The sequence below is a fragment of the Aquarana catesbeiana genome, linkage group LG04 (assembly GCF_042186555.1).
Source record: "Aquarana catesbeiana isolate 2022-GZ linkage group LG04, ASM4218655v1, whole genome shotgun sequence".
Classification (NCBI taxonomy): Eukaryota; Metazoa; Chordata; class Amphibia; order Anura; family Ranidae; genus Aquarana; species Aquarana catesbeiana.
In genome coordinates, this window is record NC_133327.1 from 17,156,623 (window position 1) to 17,183,771 (window position 27,149).

Below are 27,149 nucleotides of genomic sequence, written 5' to 3' on the forward strand. Positions count from 1 at the left end.
GGGAAATACCTTGTTTACATAGGCATCTCCCTGTTCTGCCTCTCCGTGGCACGATCGCGGGCCACCTGCGGACATCGAGTCTGTGGGTACACTCCCGCGGCGTGCACGCGCTCGCTAGCCACCGATGACGGAGTGTCGGCTTGCGCACCCGTGCCATTCCACCGACGTATATCGGCGTGAGCCGGTCGGCAAGTGGTTAAAGTATACGTAAACCCAAACCATAAACCTCCATTTGCTCTCTTTTGAGGCTGAAGTTTAATCTGATTATATTTTGTCTTCCCTGGTTCCTCTTCTCCAACACCATGCTGATAAAGTGTATTAAAAAAGACTTTTCTGTTTTCATTACACGCCTTATTTTAGTTTCAGTGATGTCATCTCTTTGTCCAGTTGATCAGTAGAATAGAGGGATGGAGAGAAGGGATGTTCCACCCTTCTACATAGTAAAATGTAGCTGTAGATTTTGCTTTTGTCTTTTTTACAGTCATTTTGCGGTAAAGCAAAGAAGCATAAAAACATCTGTACTGTAATAATATATTATTTATTAGTATTATTGTGCTTTACTAAAGAAAAAATGCTGTAAATACAAACTATTTACATTTTTAGGAAAACAATATACGAGTATAAAAAATGTAAATATGCGTATAATATACACGTGCACAAGCTATCTATCCTTCATAGCAAATGAGCATGGACAATGTGTGTGATAGGGATACACTAAACGTTACTTCACTTGGGTTGTAGATTTTCGTGTCATCCCCAGAAACAGTTGCTATTTTCAGTCTTTCTTCATGATGGAGCTGTCTTCCTTCTATCCAGGATCTCTTCCATAGCTCCTTGCTTCTCTGAGTCCTCCAAAACGACTTCTGTTTGTCTTCAGCACATGGCTGAGTTGAGGTCGCCCTACTTCCTGCAACATCACTTCCTGTTGCATGACCTCCATGAACCAGTCAAGCAAGTTAATTAGCGTATGAGTAGGGGGAAGCCTAGTTTCCTAAAAACAATACATGGTAACCAAAATGCATCATTCCATATAGTTATGCTATTAAAAAAATCACTACAATAGCCATAGCATCATTTTGTAAAACCTGATGCAGTGTTATATTTATCATTTTAATCCAATAATATTACATGTACTCATATAATTTTACATAATATAATGTTGTTTCTCATATTTATGCCCAAATTAGGAAATAAAACAGTAGGTGGAGTGCATTTATAACTTATATTCCTTATAATGTTTTTACATAACAATAGTCTAATTGTCTAGCTCTCGAGATTGATTGATAAATACCATCTGCAATGCTTTGATTATAATTTTTAACCCCTTCCCACCAGCCATACACAAATGTGTGGCAGCACAGAGATACACATGTCCGTGGCAGCACAGTGACCGCTCCAGGTTGTGCAATGAAGATTGGGAGCCAGTAGGGTGGGCTCCCAGTCATGTGATCACTGTTACGGCCAATCACAGCCATTACCAATGTTAAAGCCATGATCAGGAAGCCCTATGGCAAAGGTTATATTTGTCGGATTACAACCTTTTAACCATAACTAAAATAATGTATATTTTCACATAGACTGCTCTTGTACAACCTGGAAAGATTAAAATGAAAGGGATCAGTCATTTAGGGTCCTTCTTATTATACATAATCCCTCTAGAAATAATACCCTATATACGTGACTGGTATTGGTAAAATGGGTAAATCTAAAAAGAATATTAAAGTGGTTGTAAATCCTTACACATACCCAGTGAAGTGACAAGCCTCAGGTGATACACAGAGATGAAACAAATCCTCCTACATAATTTTTACCTGTTTATCTGCAGTCTTCTCTCCTCTACATCTGTTCAAAGTGCAGAATTTATACAGCTTGCCTGAACTTTCAGAAAGCAGGGGGCGAGGAGCTGAAGTTAGAGCTCGGTGAGAGCTATTTGGAGGGAAAGGATTCATGCTGATAGCAGAGGAACAAGGCAGCAGACAGAAATGACACGTAGTGCTCTGGATTGAGACAAGTACACACTATAGAGGGAAATGTTTTGTTCATATTTCATGTCTGAGGTTTACAACCACTTTAACCCAGGTCTGCTCTAACCTTGCTAGCTGTGGGCCTCTGAAATGTTGGGCTGTTGTAGTCATTTGTAAGTGCTTGAATGGCTGAATCATATCACAGCGTGTGATACTTAGAGTAAAAAACAGTTGCTCGGAACGCGTGTCAATAACGAGGAGTGATGCACATCGTAATATCCCGTGACTCACTCACTTCATAGTATGTTTTCCCTCGCTTTGCAGGAATAAAAATATCGACGCGTCCTTGGGTCTTGTTATGTTGTAAAAAACGTCTCTGCAGTGCGGCATATTTTTCATCATTTTTCCCTTCCAATTGACGTATGCTGGTAATAACTAGCTCAAAATGATGTATGTAGTGAAAAGACTGGTGACTCAGTTTGAGTTGTCGTGTGAGAAATCTATTTTATTAAAGAAAGTTGTTTTCAAATAATACAAAAAGCCCTTATATTACTGCTGGGATAGGCGGTTTGAGACACAGGTGACAGGGCACGCACACAACATCATTTTCAGTGGTATTTTCCCTGTGGCATGTGCACAGGCTCAGACTAACCCACTAAAGGACTGAAGGATCATTAAGGGGGGGGCCTGCTACCTACAAATACAGCACTATTGCCATGTGCTGTAATTGACAGCAGAAGAAGCCTGCCTGCCTATCCTCTTACTCCTTACAGTTGCATTGGGGTTGATCAGTTGCAGGAGACATAAATGTAAAACCCAGCATTTCAGTTGGTGTAGGAATTGGGGTTGATCTCAGGTCTGAATATTTAGGAACTGGGATTGACCTGAGGACTGAAGTTGCCGGAATTGGGATTGACCTGAGATCTGCATGCGTGGGAATTGGGGCTGATCTGAGGTTTGCATGTGTAGGAACTGGGGCTGATCACAGATCTGAATGTGTAGGAATTGGGATTGACCTGAGATCTGCATGCGTGGGAATTGGGGCTGATCTGAGGTTTGCATGTGTAGGAACTGGGGCTGATCACAGATCTGAATGTGTAGGAATTGGGATTGACCTGAGGACTGAAGTTGCCAAAATTGGAATTGACCTGAGATCTGCATGTGTGGGAATTGGGGCTGATCTAAGGTTTGCATGTGTAGGAACTGGGGCTGATCACAGATCTGAATGTGTAGGAATTGGGATTGACCTGAGATCTGCATGCGTGGGAATTGGGGCTGATCTGAGGTTTGCATGTGTAGGAACTGGGGCTGATCACAGATCTGAATGTGTAGGAATTGGGATTGACCTGAGGACTGAAGTTGCCAAAATTGGAATTGACCTGAGATCCGGTTTGTAGGAATTGAGGTTCATCTGAGGTCTGAAGATGCAATAATTGGGGTAGATCTGAGGTCTGCATGTGTAGGAATTGGGGTTGATCTGAAGGTCTGAATGTATAGGAATTGGGGTTGATCAGAAGGTCTGAATGTGTAGGAACTGGGATTAACTTGAGGTCTGAAATTGCTGGAATTGGGATTGACCTGAGATCTGATGTCTAGGAATTGTGGTTCATCTGTGGTCTGAAGATGTAGGAATTGGGGTAGATCTGAGGTCTGCATGTGTAGGAATTGGGGTTGATCTGAGGTATGAATGTGTAGGAATTGGGGTTGATCTGAAGGTCTGAATGTGTAGGAACTGGAAATGACCTGAGGTCTGAAGTTGCTGGAATTGGGATTTACCTGAGATCTGCATGCGTGGGAATTGGGGTTGATCTGAGGTATGAATGTATAGGAATTGGGGTTGATCTGAAGGTCTGAATGTGTAGGAATTGGGATTGACCTGAAGACTAAAGTTGCAGGAATTGGGGTAGATCTGCATGTGTAGGAATTGGGGTTAATCTGAGGTATGAATGTGTGGGAATTGGTGTTGATCTGAAGTCTGCATGTGTAGAAATTGGGGCTGATATGAGGTCTGCATGTGTAGGAATTGAGGTTATTCTGAGGTTTGAAGGTACAAAAATTGGGATTGACCTGAGATCTGATGTGCAGGAATTGAGGTTCATCTGAGGTCTGAAGATGCAGGAATTGGGGTAGATATGAGCAGGGGCGGACTGACCATTGAGCCACTCGGGCACTTCCCGAGGGCCCTGGGTCACCAAGGGGCCCCATCAGGGTTGCCAGCCTCAGTAAAACCAGGGACAGTATGTAAAAATCTGTGTTTTTTTTACATCTGTCTCTGAAATGTCCCTTTACCAACATCATTTTGGTCTAAAAATCTCAAGATTATAGCTGCCCCACCTCTCCAGTACCTTCTCAGCCAATAGAAACATGTCTGTGTATACATGTATGTGTATACTGTGTGATTGTATACTGTGTGTGTGTATACTGTGTGGCCCCATAATCTCTGATTGCCTGGGGGCCCCATAATCTCCTATTGCCCGGGGGCCCCATGAGTTGTCAGTCCGCCCCTGGATATGAGGTCTGCATGTGTAGGAATTGGGGTTGATCTGAGGTATGAATGTGTAGGAGTTGGGGGTTGATATGAGGTCTGCATGTGTAGGAATTGAAATTAATCTGAGGTCTGAAGGTGCAGGAATTGGGATTGAACTAAAATCGGAATGTGTAGGAATTGAGGTTGATCTGAGGTCTGAAGGTGCAGGAATTGGGGTTGATCTGAGGTATGAATGTGTAGTAATTGAGGTTGTTCCTGAGGACTGAATATGTAGGAATTGGGGTTGATCTGAGGTCTGCATGTGTAGGAATTGGGATTGACTTGAAATCTACATGTATGGGAATTGGGGCTGATCTGAGGTCTGAATGTGTAGGAATTGGGGTTGATCTGAGGCTTGAATGTGTAGGAATTGGGGTTGATCTGAGGCTTGAATGTGTAGGAATTGTATTTATTTGAGGTGTGATGGTGAAGGAATTGGGTTGATCTGAGGTGTAAATGTGCAGGAATTGGGCTGATCTGAGGTGTAAATGTGCAGGAATTGGGCTGATCTGAGGTGTAAATGTGCAGGAATTGGGCTGATCTGAGGTGTGAAGGTGCAGGAATTGGGCTGATCTGAGATCTGAATGTATAGGAGTTGGGGCTGATCTGACATATGAAGATGAAGGAATTGGGGTTAATCTTAAGTCTGAATGTGTAGCAATTTGGGTTGATCTGAGGTCTGACGGTGGAGGATTTGGGATTGATCTGAGATCTGAAGGTGTTGAAACTGGGGATGATCTGAGGACTAAAGGTGTAGAAATGGAGTTTGATCTGAGGTCTGGAGGTGTAGGAATTGGGGTTGATCTGAGGTCTGATGATATAGGAATTGGGGTTAATTTGAGGTCTAAAGGTGAAGGAATTGGGGGTGATCTGAGCTCTGAAGGTGCAGGAGATGAGGTTGATCTGAGGTCTGAAGGTGTTGGAATTGGCATGGCGTGGAACCTCTTTGTTAGGGAAAGGCAGGCCTATAGCCAGGGACAGGTTCCTAATCAGAAGGGGCAGTTAAGCTCATGCACATTCTTACCTGGGAGAAAACAAGTGTTGAGAAAAGGTCCAGACCACATTTCCAGTATCTTTGTCCAGTGAACATTTTGCGCACAGCATCTGGGCTTAAATGCCATTAAACCCAAAAACAAAAATTTAATCTTTTGCAGCTTGCCAGTCCTTAGATGTGGTGGCTGTGTTAGTTTTATTTTTTTAGGCATTTGTCCCCTATTTTCACCTGGTGATCCTACCAACACACACTTCATGACTTAGCGTCTCCACTTTGGAAAAAGAAGCAACTGAGACACCCTTGGACAGTAGCATTATCATACTGAAGAGAGGGTAGCATTAGGTGCACTAGCAGATTTAGAATGACATGACTAACAAATTAAAGCTGCACTTGTTTGAAACAGTTACAGCAACATATTTTTTTATTTTTTTGATTAAAGGTTTTATAAAAATGAGTAAAATTTGACCATTGTAAGCACCCCTGTCAGTGTTAATTGGTTTGTCTCAACGCTCTACCTACCATTTTTGCTGGACCGCATGAACTATTAAAGTAAGTTGAAAAATGACTTGCTTACTGGCAGGATCACGGTTAAAATAAAAGAAAAACAACCTACAAAATAGAAAAGAAAACGAATGCAGCCACCACATCTAAGAATTGGTAAGCTGCAATATAATAAATCTTGTGGTTGGGTTTAGTAGTGTTTTAAAGAGACCTTGTCAGTTCAATTAATATAATCCTAATGCCACTTCCCTGCAATAGAAAAGCTGTTTTCTCCTGCTTCTCCTCCATTCCAGCACGGTAGCCTCCATCGGACTCTTCAACATTCAACACTTCCAGGAGAATAGGTCTCCCACCGATGTGGTTGCATTCACCGACCCCTATGTTGCTACAGGCATCATTTATGTTGAATGCTAAAGAGTCTGACGGAAGCTGCAACACTGGAATAGACAAAGGTAGGAGAAATGGACTGATGGATGAGCAGAATACCTCCTGTAAACAAGACCTACTGATTTATTTATTTTTTTCATTAAAGTGACAGGGTTTCTTTAAAGTGGTTGTAAACTTCAGTCATGAAATCTGAAAGCACATATATCTGTAGTGTTTACTTGTCTATCTCCAAAGCTCCAAGTGTTATTTCTCTCTGGTGCTTCCCTCCTTAGTTATCAGCATGTGTCACTTCTGGCAAGTTGTCCTGACACATGAGACACATTTGTGAGGGAGGAGGGAGCTCAGCACACAGCTTGTCTATTCAGAACACAGCTCTGAATCTTCCTAAGTTCCTGTGCCCATGTGGAGGGGGGTGTCTCCCTTTCCTTCAATCAGCTCTCACACAGTGTATAAGAGGTGTAACTACAGCTCTCCGCCCTCTCCTCTCTGCTCCTCACAGATGAAGAAGGATTTTATCACACATCTGCAGAATGTAGAGAAGTAGATGGCTGTAGATAAACATGTAAAACATATGTAGGAGGATTTGTTTCATCTCTGTGTATCACTGGAGGCTCTTCTCCTAACTGGGTGTATGAGAGGGTTTACAACCACTTTAACTGATCTAGTTTAGTGGGCTTTGAGATGCTTAATTTTTGCCTTCAATAGGCATTGAAAGAAGATATCTTGTGAAAGAGAAGATGTCTTCTGGAGGAGAAAGTGTATTCTGGAAGAGAAGATGTCTTCGGAAATAGAAGCTGTCCTCTGGAAGAGAAGGTGTCCTCTGGAAGAGAAGGTGTCCTCTGGAAGAGAAGGTGTCTTACATAAGAGAAGTTGTCCTTTGCCAGAGAAGGTGTCTTGTGGAGAAGAAGGTGTCTTCTGGAATAGAAGCTGTCTTCTGCAAGACAAGGTGTCTTCTGGTCTTCTGCAACAGAAGGTGTCTTCTAGAAGATTAGGTGTCTTCTGCAAGAGAAGGAGTCTCCTGCAAGAGAAGGTGTATTTTGCAAGAGAAAGAGTCTCCTGCAAGAGAAGGTGTATTTTGCAAGAGAATGTGTCTCCTAAAAAGAGAAGGTGTCTCCTGCAAGAGAAGGTGTCTTGTGGAGAAGGTGTCTTCAGGAATAGAAGCTGTCTCCTGGAAGACAATGTGTCTTCTGGTCTTCTGCAAGAGAAGGTGTCTTCTAGAAGAGTAGGTGTCTTCTGCAGGAGGAGTCTCCTGCAAGAGAAGGTGTATTTTGCAAGAGAAAGAGTCTCCTGCAAGAGAAGGTGTATATTGCAAGAGAATGTGTCTCCTGCAAAGAGAAGGTGTCTCCTGCAAGGGAAGGTGTCTTGTGGAGAAGGTGTCTTCAGGAATAGAAGCTGTCTCCTGGAAGACAAGGTGTCTTCTGGTCTTCTGCAAGAGAAGGTGTCTTCTAGAAGAGTAGGTGTCTTCTGCAGAAGGAGTCTCCTGCAAGAGAAGGCGTATTTTGCAAGAGAAAGAGTCTCCTGCAAGAGAGGGTGTATTTTTGCAAGAGAAAGAGTCTCCTGCAAGAGAAGGTGTATTTTACAAGAGAATGTGTCTCCTGCAAAGAGAAGGCGTCTCCTGCAAGAGAAGGTGTCTTGTGGAGAAGGTGTCTTCAGGAATAGAAGCTGTCTCTTGCAACACAAGGTGTCTTCTGGAAGAGAAGGTGTCTTCTGGAAGAGAAGGTGTCTTCTGGAAGAGAAGGTGTCTTCTGCAAGAGAATGTGTCTTCTGAAATAGAAGGTGTCTTCTGCAAGAGAAGGTGTCTCCTGTAAGAGAAGGTGTCTCCTGTAAGAGAAGGTGTCTCCTGGAAGAGAAGGTGTCTTCTGAAATAGAAGGTGTCTTCTGCAAGAGAAGGTGTCTCCTGTAAGAGAAGGTGTCTCCTGTAAGAGAAGGTGTCTCCTGTAAGAGAAGGTGTCTCCTGGAAGAGAAGGTGTCTTCTGAAATAGAAGTTGTCTTCTGCAAGAGAAGGTGTCTTCTGCAAAAGAAGGTGTCTTCTGGAAATCCATAGACTGCAGGTTGGCAGTGTCCACTTTTCTAAAAACTGCAATGCAGAGCAAGAGCAGCACCAAGACACCTAGAAGAAGTGAACTCATACATTGTGATTTATTTATATCCCAATTATGATTCGAAGTATGTTTTTGCCCAGAAGGCAGTAACTGCAAATCCAACTTTTTAACACTTTTTTTTTATCTGCATGCCATAAGCTGATAACTGAGAAGGGAGTGTCATTTTTTAAAAATGAATTTATTTTATTTTTTTGTTCTTGGCAAATGTTCTAATGGTATAAAATGTGGATTTATCGAGTCTTGTGCCTTGTTGCAGTATTGCTCTTAACTATATATAGCAATGTGAAGAAAAACAGAAGTATTGACAGCTTGGCTGTGCAGACTGAAATAAACATATACGCTCTTTTTGCATCACTTTCAGCTGTTACTTTTTGCCCATCCGGCCTTAATCGATAAAGAGTACAAATTCTTAAAGCAAACAGCGAAATACACAGATAAGGTACATATAAGGTGCCTTGTACCTGCCAAAGGAGTTGTGTATTTGTCCATCCTGTTCTGAGATTTACACAGCCCAGCCACAGAGCAAGGCCCCATCTTGCAGGTCGGGAGACCCGAAAATTTTCTGCTGGAGATTTTTCTTTTACTTGCAGGAACTCCTTCCCACAAGAGTTGAGTGAAATGTCATTTTGTAACATTTCCATGAAGTTACAAAAAGAAAATAGCAAACGATGTGATTATTGTGCCATGCATTATGCATGGTGCAACACATGGCAGCTGGTGTGAACGAGCCCTAAAAAAATGTTTTATTTGCTGTCCTGTCCTGGTGACAACCACAGAACCCATTTCCTGTGAGGGTGTCAGAGGGAGAGAAAATGAAGAAAAATCCCCTGAAAGGGGCCATTGACAGATATAAAAGTGCTTTAGGTGTAGGGTAGAGTGATAATGGTCTCTGTACATGTCCACTACATATACAGTGTATACACAGTATCTCACAAAAGTGAGTACACCCCTCACATTTTTGTAAATATTTTATTATACCTTTTCATGTGACAACACTGAAGAAATGACAATTTTGTAAAATGTAAAGTAGTGAGTGTACAGCTTGTATAACAGTGTAAATTTGCTGTCCCCTCAAAATAACTCAACACACAGCTATTAATGTCTAAACCGCTGGCAACCAAAGTGAGTACACCCCTAAGTGAAAATGTCCAAATTGGGCCCAATTAGCTATATTCCATCCCTGGTGTCATGTGACTCGTTAGTGTTACAAGGTCTCAGGTGTGAATGGGGAGCAGGTGTGTTAAATTTGGTGTTATCGCTCTCACTCTCTCATACTGGTCACTGGAAGTTCAACATGGCACCTCATGGCAAAGAACTTTCTGAAGATCTGAAAAAAAAATTGTTGCTCTACATAAAGATGGCCTAGGCTATAAGAAGATTGCCAAGACCCTGAAACTGAGCTGCAGCATGGTGGCCAAGACCATACAGCGGTTTAACAGGAGAGGTTCCACTCAGAACAGGCCTCGCCATGGTCAACCAAAGAAGTTGAGTGCACGTGCTCAGCATCATATCCAGAGGTTGTCTTTGGGAAATAGATGTATGAGTGCTGCCAGCATTGCTGCAGAGGTTGAAGGGGTGGGGTGTCAGCCTGTCAGTGCTCAGACCATATGCCGCACACTGCATCAACTTGGTCTGCATGGCTGTCGTCCCAGAAGGAAGCCTCTTCTAAAGATGATGTACAAGAAAGCCCGCAAACAGTTTGCTGAAGACAAGCAGACTAAGGACATAGATTACTGGAACCATGTTTTGTGGTCTGATGAGACCAAGATAAACTTATTTGGTTCAGATGGTGTCAAGCGTGTGTGGCGGCAACCAGGTGAGGAGTACAAAGACAAGTGTGTCTTGTCTACAGTCAAGCATGGTGGTGGGAGTGTCATGGTCTGGGGCTGCATGAGTGCTGCCGGCACTGGGGAGCTACAGTTCATTGAGGGAACCATGAATGCCAACATCTACTGTGACATACTGAAGCAGAGCATGATCCCCTCCCTTCGGAGACTGGATCTCAGAGTACTCCAACATGATAACGACCCCAAACACACCTCCAAGATGACCACTGCCTTACTAAAGAAGCTGAGGGTAAAGGTGATGGACTGGCCAAGCATGTCTCCAGACCTAAACACTATTGAGCATCTGTGGGCCATCCTCAAACAGAAGGTGGAGCAGCACAAGGTCTCTAACATCCACCAGCTCCATGATGTCTTCACGGAGGAGTGGAAGAGGACTCCAGTGGCAACCTGTGAAGCTCTGGTGAACTCCATGCCTAAGAAGGTTAAGGCAGTGCTGAAAAATAATGGTGGCCACACAAAATATTGACACTTTGGGCCCAATTTGGACATTTTTCACTTAGGGGTGTACTCACTTTTGTTGCCAGCGGTTTAGACATTAATGGCTGTGTGTTGAGTTATTTTGAGGGGACAGCAAATTTACACTGTTATACAAGCTGTACACTCACTACATAGTAGGTGAGGTTGAAAAAAGACACAAGTCCATCAAGTCCAACCTATGTGTGTGATTATGTGTCAGTATTACATTACATATCCCTGTATGTTGCGGTCATTCAGGTGATTATCTAATAGTTTCTTGAAGCTATCAATGCTCCCCGCTGAGACCACCGCCTGTGGAAGGGAATTCCACATCCTTGCCGCTCTTACAGTAAAGAACCCTCTACGTAGTTTAAGGTTAAACCTCTTTTCTTCTAATTGTAATGAGTGGCCACTAGTCTTATTAAACTCTCTTCTGCGAAAAAGTTTTATCCCTATTGTGGGGTCACCAGTACGTTATTTGTAAATTGAAATCATATCCCCTCTCAAGCGTCTGTTCTCCAGAGAGAATAAGTTCAGTGCTCGCAACCTTTCCTCATAACTAATATCCTCCAGACCCTTTATTAGCTTTGTTGCCCTTCTTTGTACTCACTCCATTTCCAGTACATCCCTCCTGAGGACTGGTGCCCAGAACTGGACAGCATACTCCAGGTGCGGCCGGACCAGAGTCTTGTAGAGCGGGAGAATTATCGTTTTATCTCTGGAGTTGATCCCCCTTTTAATGCATGCCAATATTCTGTTTGCTTTATTAGCAGCAGCTTGGCATTGCATGCCATTGCTGAGCGTATCATCTACTAGGACCCCCAGGTCCTTTTCCATCCTAGATTCCCCCAGAGGTTCTCCCCCCAGTGTATAGATTGCGTTCATATTTTTGTCACCCAAATGCATTATTTTACATTTTTCTACATTGAACCCCATTTGCCATGTAGTCGCCCACCCCATTAATTTGTTCAGGTCTTTTTGCAAGGTTTCCACATCCTGCGGAGAAGTTATTGCCCTGCTTAGCTTAGTATCGTCCGCAAATACAGAGATTGAACTGTTTATCCCATCCTCCAGGTCGTTTATGAACAAATTAAATAAGATTGGTCCCAGGACAGAACCCTGGGGGACCCCACTACCCACCCCTGACCATTCCGAGTACTCCCCATTTATCACCACCCTCTGAACTCGCCGTTGTAGCCAGTTTTCAATCCATATACTCACCCTATGGTCCATGCCAACGGACCTTATTTTGTACAGTAAACGTTTATGGGGAACTGTGTCAAATGCTTTTTCAAAATCCAGATACACCACGTCTACGAGCCTTCCTTTATCTAGATGGCAACTCACCTCCTCATAGAAGGTTAATAGATTGGTTTGGCAAGAACGATTCTTCATGGATCCATGCTGATTACTACTTTACATTGTAGCAAAGTGTCATTTCTTCAGTGTTGTCACATGAAAAGAAATGATAAAATATTTACAAAAATGTGAGGGGTGTACTGACTTTGTGAGATACTGTATATGTGTGTGTGTGTGTGTGTGTGTGTGTATATACACACACACACACACACACACACCAAAAATATGTCTGTGGCTGCAGCAGATGCAGGGGGAGACTAGTTTCATTCTTAATGTCTGAAGCATGGTAAGCCACAGCTGAAACATGGAGTGTGGTAATGATCATCATGCAATAATAAAATTAGCCCCATCAGCTACAAACACCAAAGGAAATCAGCTGATCTACTTTAGTCAATTAGATAATTCAAAGTTGATCTTCAGTGTTAGAACTTCTGTTAGATTTTTTTTTCATCAGATCATCAGTGTAGCACAAACCCTATGACTGGTCCTGCTATCTTGGCCGCGTTTATCTTTCCCAGCAGCATCCACACCTCAATAGGTAGTCTAGCTGTTGCCTTCTTAACATTTATTGTGGTATAACTTAGATAGGCACAAGGAGCTGTGGGATACTCCAGAATGTTAAGCGGTAGTAAGAGGATGCCCTTTTCTTCTGCAGCTACTCCCCAAAAAAGTCCCTTAGCAATAGAACTAAGAATGGACAGTACTGGGACACCATAAGCAAGGTTCTAGGCAAGGGATGTCCAGGTAGAGTTTATATGCTGGATGGATACAATATCTGTTGATGTGTAGATGTCTAGTTAGAAGATATGTACAGAGAAGCAGACCACCAGTAAGGAGATGCCCAGTTGAACATCAATTAGGGGTTGCCCCAGAAAGTAGGTAGAGATGTTTAGGCTGTGAGACATAATCTAAACAGTATGGGTCAGTGTTCTCCTTGTCTTCTCATTACTTTGGTTCTTCTTTTGATCTCCGTTCACAAGTTTGCTCTTAAGGATAACAAAATTAAGAATATTTCAACTGTCTTTATTGACCACACGGTTGCTCTATGATGTCTAACAAGATATTATTTTAATCTACAGATATGTGATGTCTTCATCTTAGTTATCCTCTGAATTCTCGGTCCCAGGATGTCGCTGGACCCTATAAGCCGATCACGGGGAGGAACCTTTATGAGGTCCGATGGGCCCACAGAGCTACCGCTCGATGGAGAGATCAGTAAAGAGGAGATGCGAATCCTCAAGGTGTGTTTTCATAGCAACAGCAACAACCTGATGAAGAACTTCAAGCTGGTCAAGTGCAGCATATACACCGAGATTCGGGTAAGTAAGCATCTGAGCTTTGATGATGTTTAAAGGGATCAAGCCACCCAAAACAGTTTTTTTTTCAGGTAGTGATGGATGATGTCCACTAAATTACCCGTATCATTTTCAGCAGTGTTATCTCTCTGGTGTTAATCTTACTGTGGTGTCTCACTTCTCCTGATGTATTCGCAAAGTTGGGTTAGAACCTCAACTTTTTATTACTATCTCTGTTTTCATCTTGGCTTCTACTCCTCATTTCCAGTCTATGGAACGATTGTCAGACAGAAGAGAAAGTGAGGGGAAATCTGACTTCCCTTTCTTGGCATGTCTCAGACAGAACAGAAAGTCAGGAGCACCTTTTTGACAGGTGTCAGACAGGCCATGGGGCTGGCACACTACCCACACCTCCAACAGGAAACCACAAAAGAGATCTAATAAACATAACTGAAAAATATGAAGTTGAAAATGAATCTGCCTTGGTACTTACATTTGGGTTATAAATAAATCAACAACATAAAAAGAATATACAACGTATGAACTTTGACAAAACTCAAGTCCAACAAACCTTCAACCACTAAATATTGAAAGTGGACCTTCCGTGGCAAATAGCAGCTCTGCCTCTTCCTGTTTCAGGCTGACCATGCTAAGCCACATCCTTACAATTATGCAGCAGCATTGAGAGCCTCTCCATGAATGCACTTTTAGTTGGCCCTTGGCCTCCCGTGCCGGAGGCATGCACAAGGAAGCCCAACGACCAACAGAGGGAGCTCACATGACAGACTGGCAACGCTTTTGCCAACTTCAAGGCAGTGGCTTAGCGTTGACAGTCTGCAGTAGGAAGTGCTGTTACTGGCAGGATCTCCAGGAAAAAAAATTTGCAACAGATTCACAAAAAATAATAATTGTTTAACAAAACTGTATACAGGTGTTCCAACCAAGTGACCACTTTTCAAATTTATTTAACGGAATGCTGCAGGTGTAATCCCGGACAAGCCCCCAACTCTCTGAGAGACACTATATTGCTTGCAATAATATTTTCCCACCATTCATGGAATGGATAGTGTTATTTGCTTTAGCAGCTGGACTAACGGTGCTGAGAATCCAGAGTAATTAGAGAGTAATACAGAGTAATAAGAGTAATTAGAGAGTAATACAGAGTAATTAGAGAGTAATACAGAGTAATAAGAGTAATACAGAGTAATTAGAGAGTAATACAGAGTAATTAGAGAGTAATACAGAGTAATAAGAGTAATACAGAGTAATTAGAGAGTAATACAGAGTAATAAGGGTAATACAGAGTAATTAGAGAGTAATACAGAGTAATAAGAGGAATACAGAGTAATTAGAGTAATACAGAGTAATTAGAGTAATGTTCCTTTCTATATAGGTGTCCAAGCCAAGTGACCACTTTTCAAAGTCATTTAACTGAATGTGTAATCCCGGACAAGCCCCCAACTCTCTGAGAGACACTATATTGCTTGCAATAATATTTTCCCACCATTCATGGAATGGATAGTGTTATTTGCTTTAGCAGCTGGGCTAACGATGCTGAGAATCCAGAGTAATTAGAGAGTAATACAGAGTAATTAGAGAGTACTACAGAGTAATTAGAGAGTAATACAGAGTAATAAGAGTAATACAGAGTAATTAGCGAGTAATACAGAGTAATAAGAGTAATACAGAGTAATTAGAGAGTACTACAGAGTAATTAGAGAGTAATACAGAGTAATTAGAGAGTAATACAGAGTAATAAGAGTAATACAGAGTAATTCGAGAGTAATACAGAGTAATTCGAGAGTAATACAGAGTAATTAGATAGTAATAAGAGTAATACAGAGTAATTAGAGAGTAATAAGAGTAATACAGAGTAATTAGAGAGTAATACAGAGTAATTAGAGAGTAATACAGAGTAATAAGAGTACTACAGAGTAATTAGAGAGTAATACAGAGTAATTAGAGAGTAATACAGAGTAATAAGAGTAATACAGAGTAATTAGAGAGTAATACAGAGTAATTAGAGAGTAATACAGAGTAATAAGAGTAATACAGAGTAATTAGAGAGTAATACAGAGTAATAAGAGTAATACAGAGTAATTAGAGAGTAATACAGAGTAATAAGAGGAATACAGAGTAATTAGAGTAATGTTCCTTTCTATATAGGTGTCCAAGCCAAGTGACCACTTTTCAAAGTCATTTAACTGCAGGTGTAATCCCGGACAAGCCCCCAACTCTCTGAGAGACACTATATTGCTTGCAATAATATTTTCCCACCATTCATGGAATGGATAGTGTTATTTGCTTTAGCAGCTGGGCTAACGATGCTGAGAATCCAGAGTAATTAGAGAGTGATACAGAGTAATTAGAGAGTACTACAGAGTAATTAGTGAGTACTACAGAGTAATTAGAGAGTAATACAGAGTAATTAGAGAGTAATACAGAGTAATTAGCGAGTAATACAGAGTAATTCGAGAGTAATAAGAGTAATACAGAGTAATTAGATAGTAATAAGAGTAATACAGAGTAATTGGAGAGTAATAAGAGTAATACAGAGTAATTAGAGAGTAATACAGAGTAATTAGAGAGTAATACAGAGTAATAAGAGTACTACGGAGTAATTAGAGAGTAATACAGAGTGATTAGAGAGTAATACAGAGTAATTAGAGAGTAATACAGAGTAATAAGAGTAATACAGAGTAATTAGAGAGTAATACAGAGTAATAAGAGTAATACAGAGTAATTCGAGAGTAATAAGAGTAATACAGAGTAATTAGAGAGTAATACAGAGTAATAAGAGTAATACAGAGTAATTAGAGAGTAATACAGAGTAATTAGAGAGTAATACAGAGTAATAAGAGTAATACAGAGTAATTAGAGAGTACTACAGAGTAATTAGAGAGTAATACAGAGTAATTAGAGAGTAATACAGAGTAATAAGAGTAATACAGAGTAATTAGAGAGTAATAAGAGTAATACAGAGTAATTAGAGAGTAATACAGAGTAATAAGAGTAATACAGAGTAATTAGAGAGTAATAAGAGTAATACCGAGTAATTAGAGAGTAATAAGAGTAATACAGAGTAATTAGAGTAATGTTCCTTTCTATATAGGTGTCCAAGCCAAGTGACCACTGAATGCTGCAAATGTAATCCCGGACAAGCCCCCAACTCTTTGCACTCATCATCTGTAGTAGTGTGTGTACTATTTTTTTTTTTTCCACTCGTGAAGCACAGTATGAGCAAAAACAAATAAAATTACATAAGATAAAGATCCGGCCAGGAAAGATCAGGATGGATTGTTTGGTATTCAAGACTGGACATTCCTTTACTATCTCCGCACTAATTGTACCTCCTGATGGAAGATCACACTTGGTCTCCCTTTACTGTACTGTGGCCAAATGTATTATGTACTAAAGAGAACTCCGTCGTGATAGGGCCGAGGAAAATCCAGAGGATACAAGAGAAGACAAGGAGATAAGTTCTGGTTGATGTTCATATTCGTGTTCATGAATAATGTAAATATACAAGCTGTCTCTCATATCCCCTTCATCTTCAAGCTGGTGGTTACTACTGACCTCTTCAGAGAATCATATTATTTGGCCTATGATATTCTCATTCTTTACCAATTTAGCACTGCTTCCTCCTCCACTATCCATCACTTTTATACAGCTTACTGATCCGGCACTGCTTCCTCCTCCACTATCTATCACTTTTATACAGCTTACTGATCCGGCACTGCTTCCTCCTCCACTATCCATCACTTTTATACAGCTTACTGATCCGGCACTGCTTCCTCCTCCACTATCCATCACTTTTATACAGCTTACTGATCCCGCACTGCTTCCTCCTCCACTATCTATCACTTTTATACAGCTTACTGATCCCGCACTGCTTCCTCCTCCACTATCCATCACTTTTATACAGCTTACTGATCCCGCACTGCTTCCTCCTCCACTATCCATCACTTTTATACAGCTTACTGATCCGGCACTGCTTCCTCCTCCACTATCCATCACTTTTATACAGCCTACTGATCCGGCACTGCTTCCTCCTCCACTATCTGTTACTTTTATACAGCTTACTGATCCAGCACTGCTTCCTCCTCCACTATCCATCACTTTTATACAGCCTACTGATCCGGCACTGCTTCCTCCTCCACTATCTGTTACTTTTATACAGCTTACTGATCCGGCACTGCTTCCTCCTCCACTGTCACTTTTATACAGTTTTTTGATCTGGCACTTTTTCCTCCTCCACTATTCATCACTTTTATACAGCTTACTGATCCAGCACTGCTTCCTCCTCCACTATCCGTCACTTTTATACAGCTTACTGATCCAGCACTGCTTCCTCCTCCACTATCCGTCACTTTTATACAGCTTGCTGATCCGGCACTGCTTCCTCCTCCACTATCTATCACTTTTATACAGCTTGCTGATCCGGCACTGCTTCCTCCTCCACTATCTATCACTTTTATACAGCTTGCTGATCCAAGACTGCTTCCTCCTCTACTATCCGTCACTTTTATACAGCTTGCTGATCCAGCACTGCTTCCTCCTCCACCATCCGTCACTTTTATACAGCTTACTGATCCATCACTGCTTCCTCCTCCACCATCTGTCATTTTAATACAGCTTACTGATCCAGTATTGCTTCCTCCTCCACTAATCGTCACTTTTATACAGCATTTTGCTCCGGCATTGCTTACTCCTCCACTATCCATCACTTTTATACAGCTTGCTGATCCGTCACTTTCTCCTCCTCCACTATTCATCACTTTTATACAGCTTACTGATCCAGCACTGCTTCCTCCTCCACTATCTGTCACTATTATACAGCTTACTGATCCAGTATTGCTTCCTCCTCCTCCTCCACTATCTGACAAGTCTCTCTTCTTGTATACAGCTTACTGATCAAGCACTGCTTCCTCCTCCGTATCTGACAAGGCATAGTCTGTGTTCTTGTATACAGCTTACTGATCCCGCACTGCTTCCTCCTCCATTATCCGTCACTTTTATACAGCTTGCTAATCCGGCATTGCTTCCTCCTCCACTATCCATATCTTTTATACAGATTGCTTATCCGGCACTGCTTCCTCTTCCACTATCCGTCACTTTTATACAGCTTACTAATCCGGCACTGCTTCCTCCTCCACCATCAGACAAGGCACACACACTGTTACCTTATATACTGTACAGTACAGCTTACTGATCAAGCACTGCTTTTTACGTCACGTTTTATCACTTATATAGAGCTTGCTGATCCAGCACCACCTCCTCCTACACTATCCATCACTTTTATTCAGTTTACTGATCCAGCACCACTTCCTACTCCCCAATTAGAGAATCCATAGTCTGTAACCTTATTTATATACATCTTACTGATCCAGCACTGCTTCCTCCTGCACTGTTCATCACTTATTTAGAGCTTACTGATCCAGCACTGCTTCCTCCTCCAAAATCCATCACTTAAATAGAATTTGGTCCAGCGCCTCTTCCTCCTCCACTATCACATAAGACACACATTGTTACCTTATATACAGCTTACTGATGCAGCACTGCTTCCTCCTCCACTATCAGACAAGACACACCCTGTCACTTTATATACAGCTAACTAATCCAGCACTGCTTCCTCCTCCCCAATCAGACTAGATACACACTGTGCTCTTTTATACAGCTAACTGATGCAGCACTGCTTCCTCCTCCACTATGTGACAAGTTTCTCTTCTTGTATACAGATTACTGATCCAGCACCGCTTCCTCCTCCATATCTGACAAGGGATAGTCTGTCTTCTTATATATAGATTACTGATCCAGCACTGCTTCCTCCTCCATATCTGACAAGGGATTGTCTGTCTTCTTATATACAGATTACTGATCCAGCACCGCTTCCTCCTCCATATCTGACAAGGCATAGTCTGTCTTCTTATATACAGATTACTGATCCAGCACCGCTTCCTCCTCCATATCTGACAAGGCATAGTCTGTCTTCTTATATACAGATTACTGATCCAGCACCGCTTCCTCCTCCATATCTGACAAGGCATAGTCTGTCTTCTTATATACAAATTACTGATCCAGCACTGCTTCCTCCTCCATATCTGACAAGGCATATGTCTTCTTATATACAGATTACTGATCCAGCACCGCTTCCTCCTCCATATCTGACAAGGCATAGTCTGTCTTCTTATATACAGATTACTGATCCAGCACCGCTTCCTCCTCCATATCTGACAAGGCATAGTCTGTCTTCTTATATACAAATTACTTATCCAGCACTGCTTCCTCCTCCATATCTGACAAGGCATATGTCTTCTTATATACAGACTGCTCATCCAGCACCGCTTCCTCCTCCATATCTGACAAGGCATAGTCTGTCTTCTTATATACAAATTACTGATCCAGCACCGCTTCCTCCTTCATATCTGACAAGGGATAGTCTGCCTTCTTATATACAGATTACTGATCCAGCACTACTTCCTCCTCCATATCTGACAAGGCATAGTCTGTCTTCTTATATACAGATTACTGATCCAGCATCGCTTCCTCCCCCATATCTGACAAGGCATAGTCTGTCTTCTTATATACAAGTTACTGATCCAGCACTGCTTCCTCCTCCATATCTGACAAGGGATAGTCTTACTTGTTATATACAGATTACTGCTCCAGCACTGCTTCCTCCTTCATATCTGACAAGGGATAGTCTTACTTGTTATATACAGATTACTGCTCCAGCACTGCTTCCTCCTTCATATCTGACAAGGGATAGTCTTACTTGTTATATACAGATTACTGATCCAGCACTGCTTCCTCCTCCACTATCTGACAAAGGATAGTCTGTCTTCTTATATACAGATTACTGATCCAGCACCGCTTCCTCCTCCATATCTGACAAGGGATAGTCTTACTTGTTATATACAGATTACTGATCCAGCACCGCTTCCTCCTCCATATCTGACAAGGGATATTCTGTCTTCTTATATACAGATTACTGATCCAGCACGACTTCCTTCTGCATTGTTCATCACTTATTTAGAGCTTACTGATCCAGCACTGCTTCCTCCTCCACTATGTGACAAGTTTCTCTTCTTATATGCAGCTTACTGATCAAACACTGCTTCCTCCTCCTTATCTGACAAGGCATAGTCTGTGTTTTTGTATACAGCTTACTGATCCAGCACTGCTTTCTCCTCCACTATCCAGCGCTTTTATACAGCTTGCTGATCCGGCACTGCTTCCTCCTCCACTATCAGACAAGGCACACATTGTTACCTTATAGGTCCATATGTCTTCTTATATACAGATTACTAATCGAGCACCGCTTCCTCCTCCAAATCTGACAAGGCATAGTCTGTCTTCTTATATACAAGTTACTGATCCAACACCGCTTCCTCCTCCATATCTGACAAAGCATATGTCTTCTTATATACAGATTACTGATCCAGCACCGCTTCCTCCTCCATATCTGACAAGGCATAGTCTGTCTTCTTATATACAAGTTACTGATCCAACACCGCTTCCTCCTCCTTATCTGACAAGGGATAGTCTGTCTTCTTATATACAGATTACTGATCCAGCACAACTTCCTCCTCCATATCTGACAAGGGATTGTCTGTCTTCTTATATACAGATTACTGATCCAGCACCGCTTCCTCCTCCATATCTGACAAGGGATAGTCTGTCTTCTTATAAATAGATTACTGATCCAGCACTGCTTCCTCCTCCATATCTGACAAGGCATAGTCTGTCTTCTTATATACAAATTACTGATCCAGCACTGCTTCCTCCTCCATATCTGACAAGGCATATGTCTTCTTATATACAAATTACTGATCCAGCACCGCTTCCTCCTCCAAATCTGACAAGGCATAGTCTGTCTTCTTATATACAAATTACTGATCCAGCACCGCTTCCTCCTCCCTATCTGACAAGGGATAGTCTGTCTTCTTATATACAGATTACTGATCCAGCACAACTTCCTCCTCCATATCTGACAAGGGATTGTCTGTCTTCTTATATACAGATTACTGATCCAGCACCGCTTCCTCCTCCATATCTGACAAAGCATATGTCTTCTTATATACAGATTACTGATCCAGCACCGCTTCCTCCTCCATATCTGACAAAGCATATGTCTTCTTATATACAGATTACTGATCCAGCACCGCTTCCTCCTCCATATCTGACAAGGCATAGTCTGTCTTCTTATATACAAGTTACTGATCCAACATCGCTTCCTCCTCCTTATCTGACAAGGGATAGTCTGTCTTCTTATATACAGATTACTGATCCAGCACAACTTCCTCCTCCATATCTGACAAGGGATTGTCTGTCTTCTTATATACAGATTACTGATCCAGCACCGCTTCCTCCTCCATATCTGACAAGGGATAGTCTGTCTTCTTATAAATAGATTACTGATCCAGCACTGCTTCCTCCTCCATATCTGACAAGGCATAGTCTGTCTTCTTATATACAAATTACTGATCCAGCACTGCTTCCTCCTCCATATCTGACAAGGCATATGTCTTCTTATATACAGACTGCTCATCCAGCACCGCTTCCTCCTCCAAATCTGACAAGGCATAGTCTGTCTTCTTATATATAAATTACTGATCCAGCACCGCTTCCTCCTCCCTATCTGACAAGGGATAGTCTGTCTTCTTATATACAGATTACTGATCCAGCACAACTTCCTCCTCCATATCTGACAAGGGATTGTCTGTCTTCTTATATACAGATTACTGATCCAGCACCGCTTCCTCCTCCATATCTGACAAAGCATATGTCTTCTTATATACAGATTACTGATCCAGCACCGCTTCCTCCTCCATATCTGACAAGGCATAGTCTGTCTTCTTATATACAAGTTACTGATCCAACACCGCTTCCTCCTCCTTATCTGACAAGGGATAGTCTGTCTTCTTATATACAGATTACTGATACAGCACCGCTTCCTCCTCCATATCTGACAAGGGATAGTCTGTCTTCTTATATATAGATTACTGATCCAGCACTGCTTCCTCCTCCATATCTGACAAGGCATAGTCTGTCTTCTTATATACAAATTACTGATCCAGCACTGCTTCCTCCTCCATATCTGACAAGGCATATGTCTTCTTATATACAGACTGCTCATCCAGCACCGCTTCCTCCTCCATATCTGACAAGGCATAGTCTGTCTTCTTATATACAGATTACTGATCCAGCACCGCTTCCTCAACCATATCTGACAAGGGATAGTCTGTCTTCTTATATACAGATTACTGATCCAGCACCGCTTCCTCCTCCATATCTGACAAGGGATAGTCTTACTTGTTATATACAGATTACTGATCCAGTACCGCTTCCTCCTCCATATCTGACAAGGGATAGTCTGTCTTCTTATATACAGATTACTGATCCAGCACTACTTCCTCCTCCATATCTGACAAGGGATTGTCTGTCTTCTTATATACAGATTACTGATCCAGCACCGCTTCCTCCTCCATATCTGACAAGGGATAGTCTTACTTGTTATATACAGATTACTGATCCAGTACCGCTTCCTCCTCCATATCTGACAAGGGATAGTCTGTCTTCTTATATACAGATTACTGATCCAGCACTACTTCCTCCTCCATATCTGACAAGGGATAGTCTGTCTTCTTATATACAGATTACTGATCCAGCACTACTTCCTCCTCCATATCTGACAAGGGATTGTCTGTCTTCTTATATACAGATTACTGATCCAGCACTGCTTCCTCCTTCATATCTGACAAGGGATAGTCTTACTTGTTATATACAGATTACTGATTCAGCACTGCTTCCTCCTCCACTATCTGACAAGGATAGTCTGTCTTCTTATATACAGATTACTGATCCAGCACTGCTTCCTCCTCCATATCTGACATGGGATTGTCTGTCTTCTTATATACAGATTACTGATCCAGCACCGCTTCCTCAACCATATCTGACAAGGGATAGTCTGTCTTCTTATATACAGATTACTGATCCAGCACCGCTTCCTCCTCCATATCTGACAAGGGATAGTCTTACTTGTTATATACAGATTATTGATCCAGTACGCTTCCTCCTCCATATCTGACAAGGGATAGTCTGTCTTCTTATATACAGATTACTGATCCAGCACTACTTCCTCCTCCATATCTGACAAGGGATTGTCTGTCTTCTTATATACAGATTACTGATCCAGCACCGCTTCCTCCTCCATATCTGACAAGGGATAGTCTTACTTGTTATATATAGATTACTGATCCAGTACCGCTTCCTCCTCCATATCTGACAAGGGATAGTCTGTCTTCTTATATACAGATTACTGATCCAGCACTACTTCCTCCTCCATATCTGACAAGGGATTGTCTGTCTTCTTATATACAGATTACTGATCCAGCACCGCTTCCGCCTTCATATCTGACAAGGGATAGTCTTACTTGTTATATACAGATTACTGATCCAGCACTGCTTCCTCCTCCACTATCTGACAAAGGATAGTCTGTCTTCTTATATACAGATTACTGATCCAGCACTGCTTCCTCCTCCATATCTGACAAGGCATAGTCTGTCTTCTTATATACAGATTACTGATCCAGCACGACTTCCCCCTTTCATATCTGACAAGGCATAGTCTGTCTTCTTATATACAGATTACTGATCCAGCACGACTTCCTCCTCCATATCTGACAAAGGATAGTCTGTCTTCTTATAAATAGATTACTGATCCAGCACGACTTCCTCCTCCATATCTGACAAGGCATAGTCTGTCTTCTTATATACAGATTACTAATCTAGCACCGCTTCCTCCTCCATATCTGACAAGGCACAGTCTGTCTTCTTATATACAACGTACGGATCAGCGCTGCTTCCTCCTTATTTTTAAGTAATTGGTTTTGACTTGGTATCAGCCTCTTGCAGTCCTTGTACAGCAGATCTCATGGGGGATGAACCAGCACAAGGGGCTAATTGGTTGTACTGTAGTAGTGGAAGGAACATGCTAAGAGGAGGAGAGAGCAGGGTGAAGAAGAGGTGTGTTGCTTTACCAGACAGGACTGTGCTGTGTGACAGAGTAGTGTAAATCTTAGGGCTGGATGGACATAATGCTACCTTTTTTCTAGCAGATTAACCACCCTGACGGAGTTCAGCAGTGTTATGTAAAGAGGTGATTCATCCTCGCTCTGCGTCTTTCCCCACACAAGTGTCTTTAAAGACAGATAGCGCAGTCGATGCGTTTCCATCCCACGACACGGAGGGGTAATGGATGCGAATAATTCCCCCGCTCTACCTTTATTGTACGGCTCTTACCAGCAGAAAACTTCCGTTACTAACGAGGGGATAAAATTTCACGACAGCTATAAAAGCCGATTGATAGACGTCGTCCTGATTTTCCGCACATCACTAAGAATACCTGTAATGTGGGTGAGCGGGACGTCAAAGCAGGGAGATATAGAGGCACGGAACAATAAGAGCATTGCCGGCTCCGGGGGAGGGAAGAGGAGGCGGAGTGCGGAATTGTATTTAATATTATATAAGATCACCATAGAGGAATAGTCGCTACTAAGCTGCACTGCTCTTAAAGGGGAAGCATCCCTTCTAGGCAAAAGGAAAGGTCCTTTAACTTTCAGCTAAGGGAGGACCTGGAGCAAGATCATGGCTGGGGATTTCACAGCGAGATTAAAGTGGACCTGTCTGTGTGCACAGTGCCTTGAAAAAGTATTCACACCCCTTGAAATTTTCCACATTTTGTCATGTTACAACCAAAAATGTGAATGTGTTTTATTGGGATTTTATGTGATAGACCAACACAAAGTGGCACATAATTGTGAAGTGGAAGGAAAATGATAAATGGTTTTCAACATTTTTTACAAATAAATATGTGAAAAGTGTGGGGTACATTTGTATTCAGCCCCCGGGGTCAATACTTTGTAGAACCTCCTTTCACTGCAATTACAGCTGCAAGTCTTTTTGGGGATGTCTCTACCAGATTTGCACATCTAGAGAGTGATATTTTTGCCCATTCTTCTTTGTAAAATAGCTCAAATTCTGTCAGATTGGATGGAGAGCGTCTGTGAACAGCAATTTTCAAGTCTTGCCACAGATTCTCAATTGGATTTAGGTCTGGACTTTGACTGGGCCATTCTAACACATGAATATGCTTTGATCTAAACCATTCCATTGTAGCTCTGGCTGTATGTTTAGGGTTGTTGTCCTGCTGGAAGGTGAACCTCCGCCCCAGTCTCAAGTAGAGGTCGACCGATATATCGGCCGATATTTGGCGTTTTTTAATTAATCGGCATTGGCTGATTGTGCTGATAAAAAAGGCCAATTATAACTTCAGCGCGACTTGCAAATGACTTCTGTAATAGAAGTCAATGCAAGTTGCCTGAAGTCTTCTGTGGAGAGGCTTCTCTCCTCTCTGGGCAGCCTGCCAAGTCTGATAAAAGAAGCTAAAAAGATACAATGTTTCTACTTATGAATGGACTGAATTCTGTGTGTAGAAGCTCTCAGTTTAACCATTTAAAGACTGAATCTTTTCTGACACTTGTTGCTTACAAGTAAAAATCCTGTATTTTCTGCTAGAAAATCACATAGAACCCCCAAACATTATATATATATATATTTTAGCAGAGACCCTAGAGAATAAAATAGCGGTTGTTGCAATATTTTATGTCACGCGGTATTTGCGCAGCAGTTTTTCAAACGCAATTTTTTTGAAAAAAATACACTAATGAATGAAACAAAACAAAAAAAAAAAAAAACTAAGCAGTAAAGTTAGCCCATTTTTTTTCGTCCAAAAGTTTTGATTACCTGATTTTGTGTATTTAATATTTAAGATATAGTTTTTTTTTTTTTTTTTTAATCTAAATTATACATACAGTACAAGTGAACTGATTGGAGGTTTGTTTTGGTTAATAAATGTTTAAATGTAAAAAAAATTCTGTATCACTTATTACTTAAGGTTGCTTACACACTGGAGCGGACCATATCAGACTTCTGAAGGCAATTGGTTCCACTAGATTTTAGTTAGGGGTATCAGAGTAAAGGGGGCTGAATACAAATGTACCCCACACTTTTCAGATATTTATTTGTAAAAAAAATGTTGAAAACCATTTATCATTTTCCTTCCATTTCACAATTATGTGCCACTTTGTGTTGGTCTATCAAATAAAATCCCCAATAAAATACATTTACGTTTTTTGGCTGTAACATGAAAAATGTGGAAAATTTCAAGGGGTATGAATACTTTTTCAAGGCACTGTATATAGCATGAATATGTTCTTGACCTGTCCCAATATACAGTAAGGCTCGATTCACACCTATGCGCTTTTTTTTTTTTTGCTTTTTGTAGAAACGCACTACAGTTCATTTAACATGGTTTCCTATGGGACACGTTCACATCTATGCTTTTTTCAGCCGCTGCGTTTTTGGAAAGGGTCAGGGACTTTTTTAACTGCAAAACAGTTTTATTTTATTTTTTTTTTTGCTTTTTTTGATCAATGGAGAAGCTACAGAAAAGCATGTAGTGCACTTTTGCCACGATTTTACAGCAATATTGCCAGAATTTGCATTTTGCGTTTTTTTAATCTGCCCAATGACAAATTGACCAAAAAAAATATAAAAAAAACCTTAAAAAAATGCAAAACACATATTGCCATAAAATCGCAGCAAAACTGCAAAACGCACAGCAAAAAGCAGAAATGATCAAAAGCAAACTGCA

The 27,149-nt window shown here is 41.5% G+C and overlaps 1 protein-coding gene across 4 annotated transcripts in view; it reads left to right on the plus strand.

Annotated features, from left to right (window-relative positions):
• PTK2B (protein tyrosine kinase 2 beta) overlaps nt 1–27,149 on the plus strand; it is a 198,524-nt gene that overhangs the window by 87,278 nt on the left and 84,097 nt on the right. For all 4 annotated transcript variants that reach the window (XM_073624881.1, XM_073624878.1, XM_073624880.1 and 1 more), the window contains exon 2: nt 13,217–13,456. In XM_073624881.1, the coding sequence (XP_073480982.1) occupies nt 13,265–13,456 (192 nt within the window). In that variant the 5' untranslated portion in view covers nt 13,217–13,264. The remainder of the gene's footprint in view (nt 1–13,216; nt 13,457–27,149) is intronic.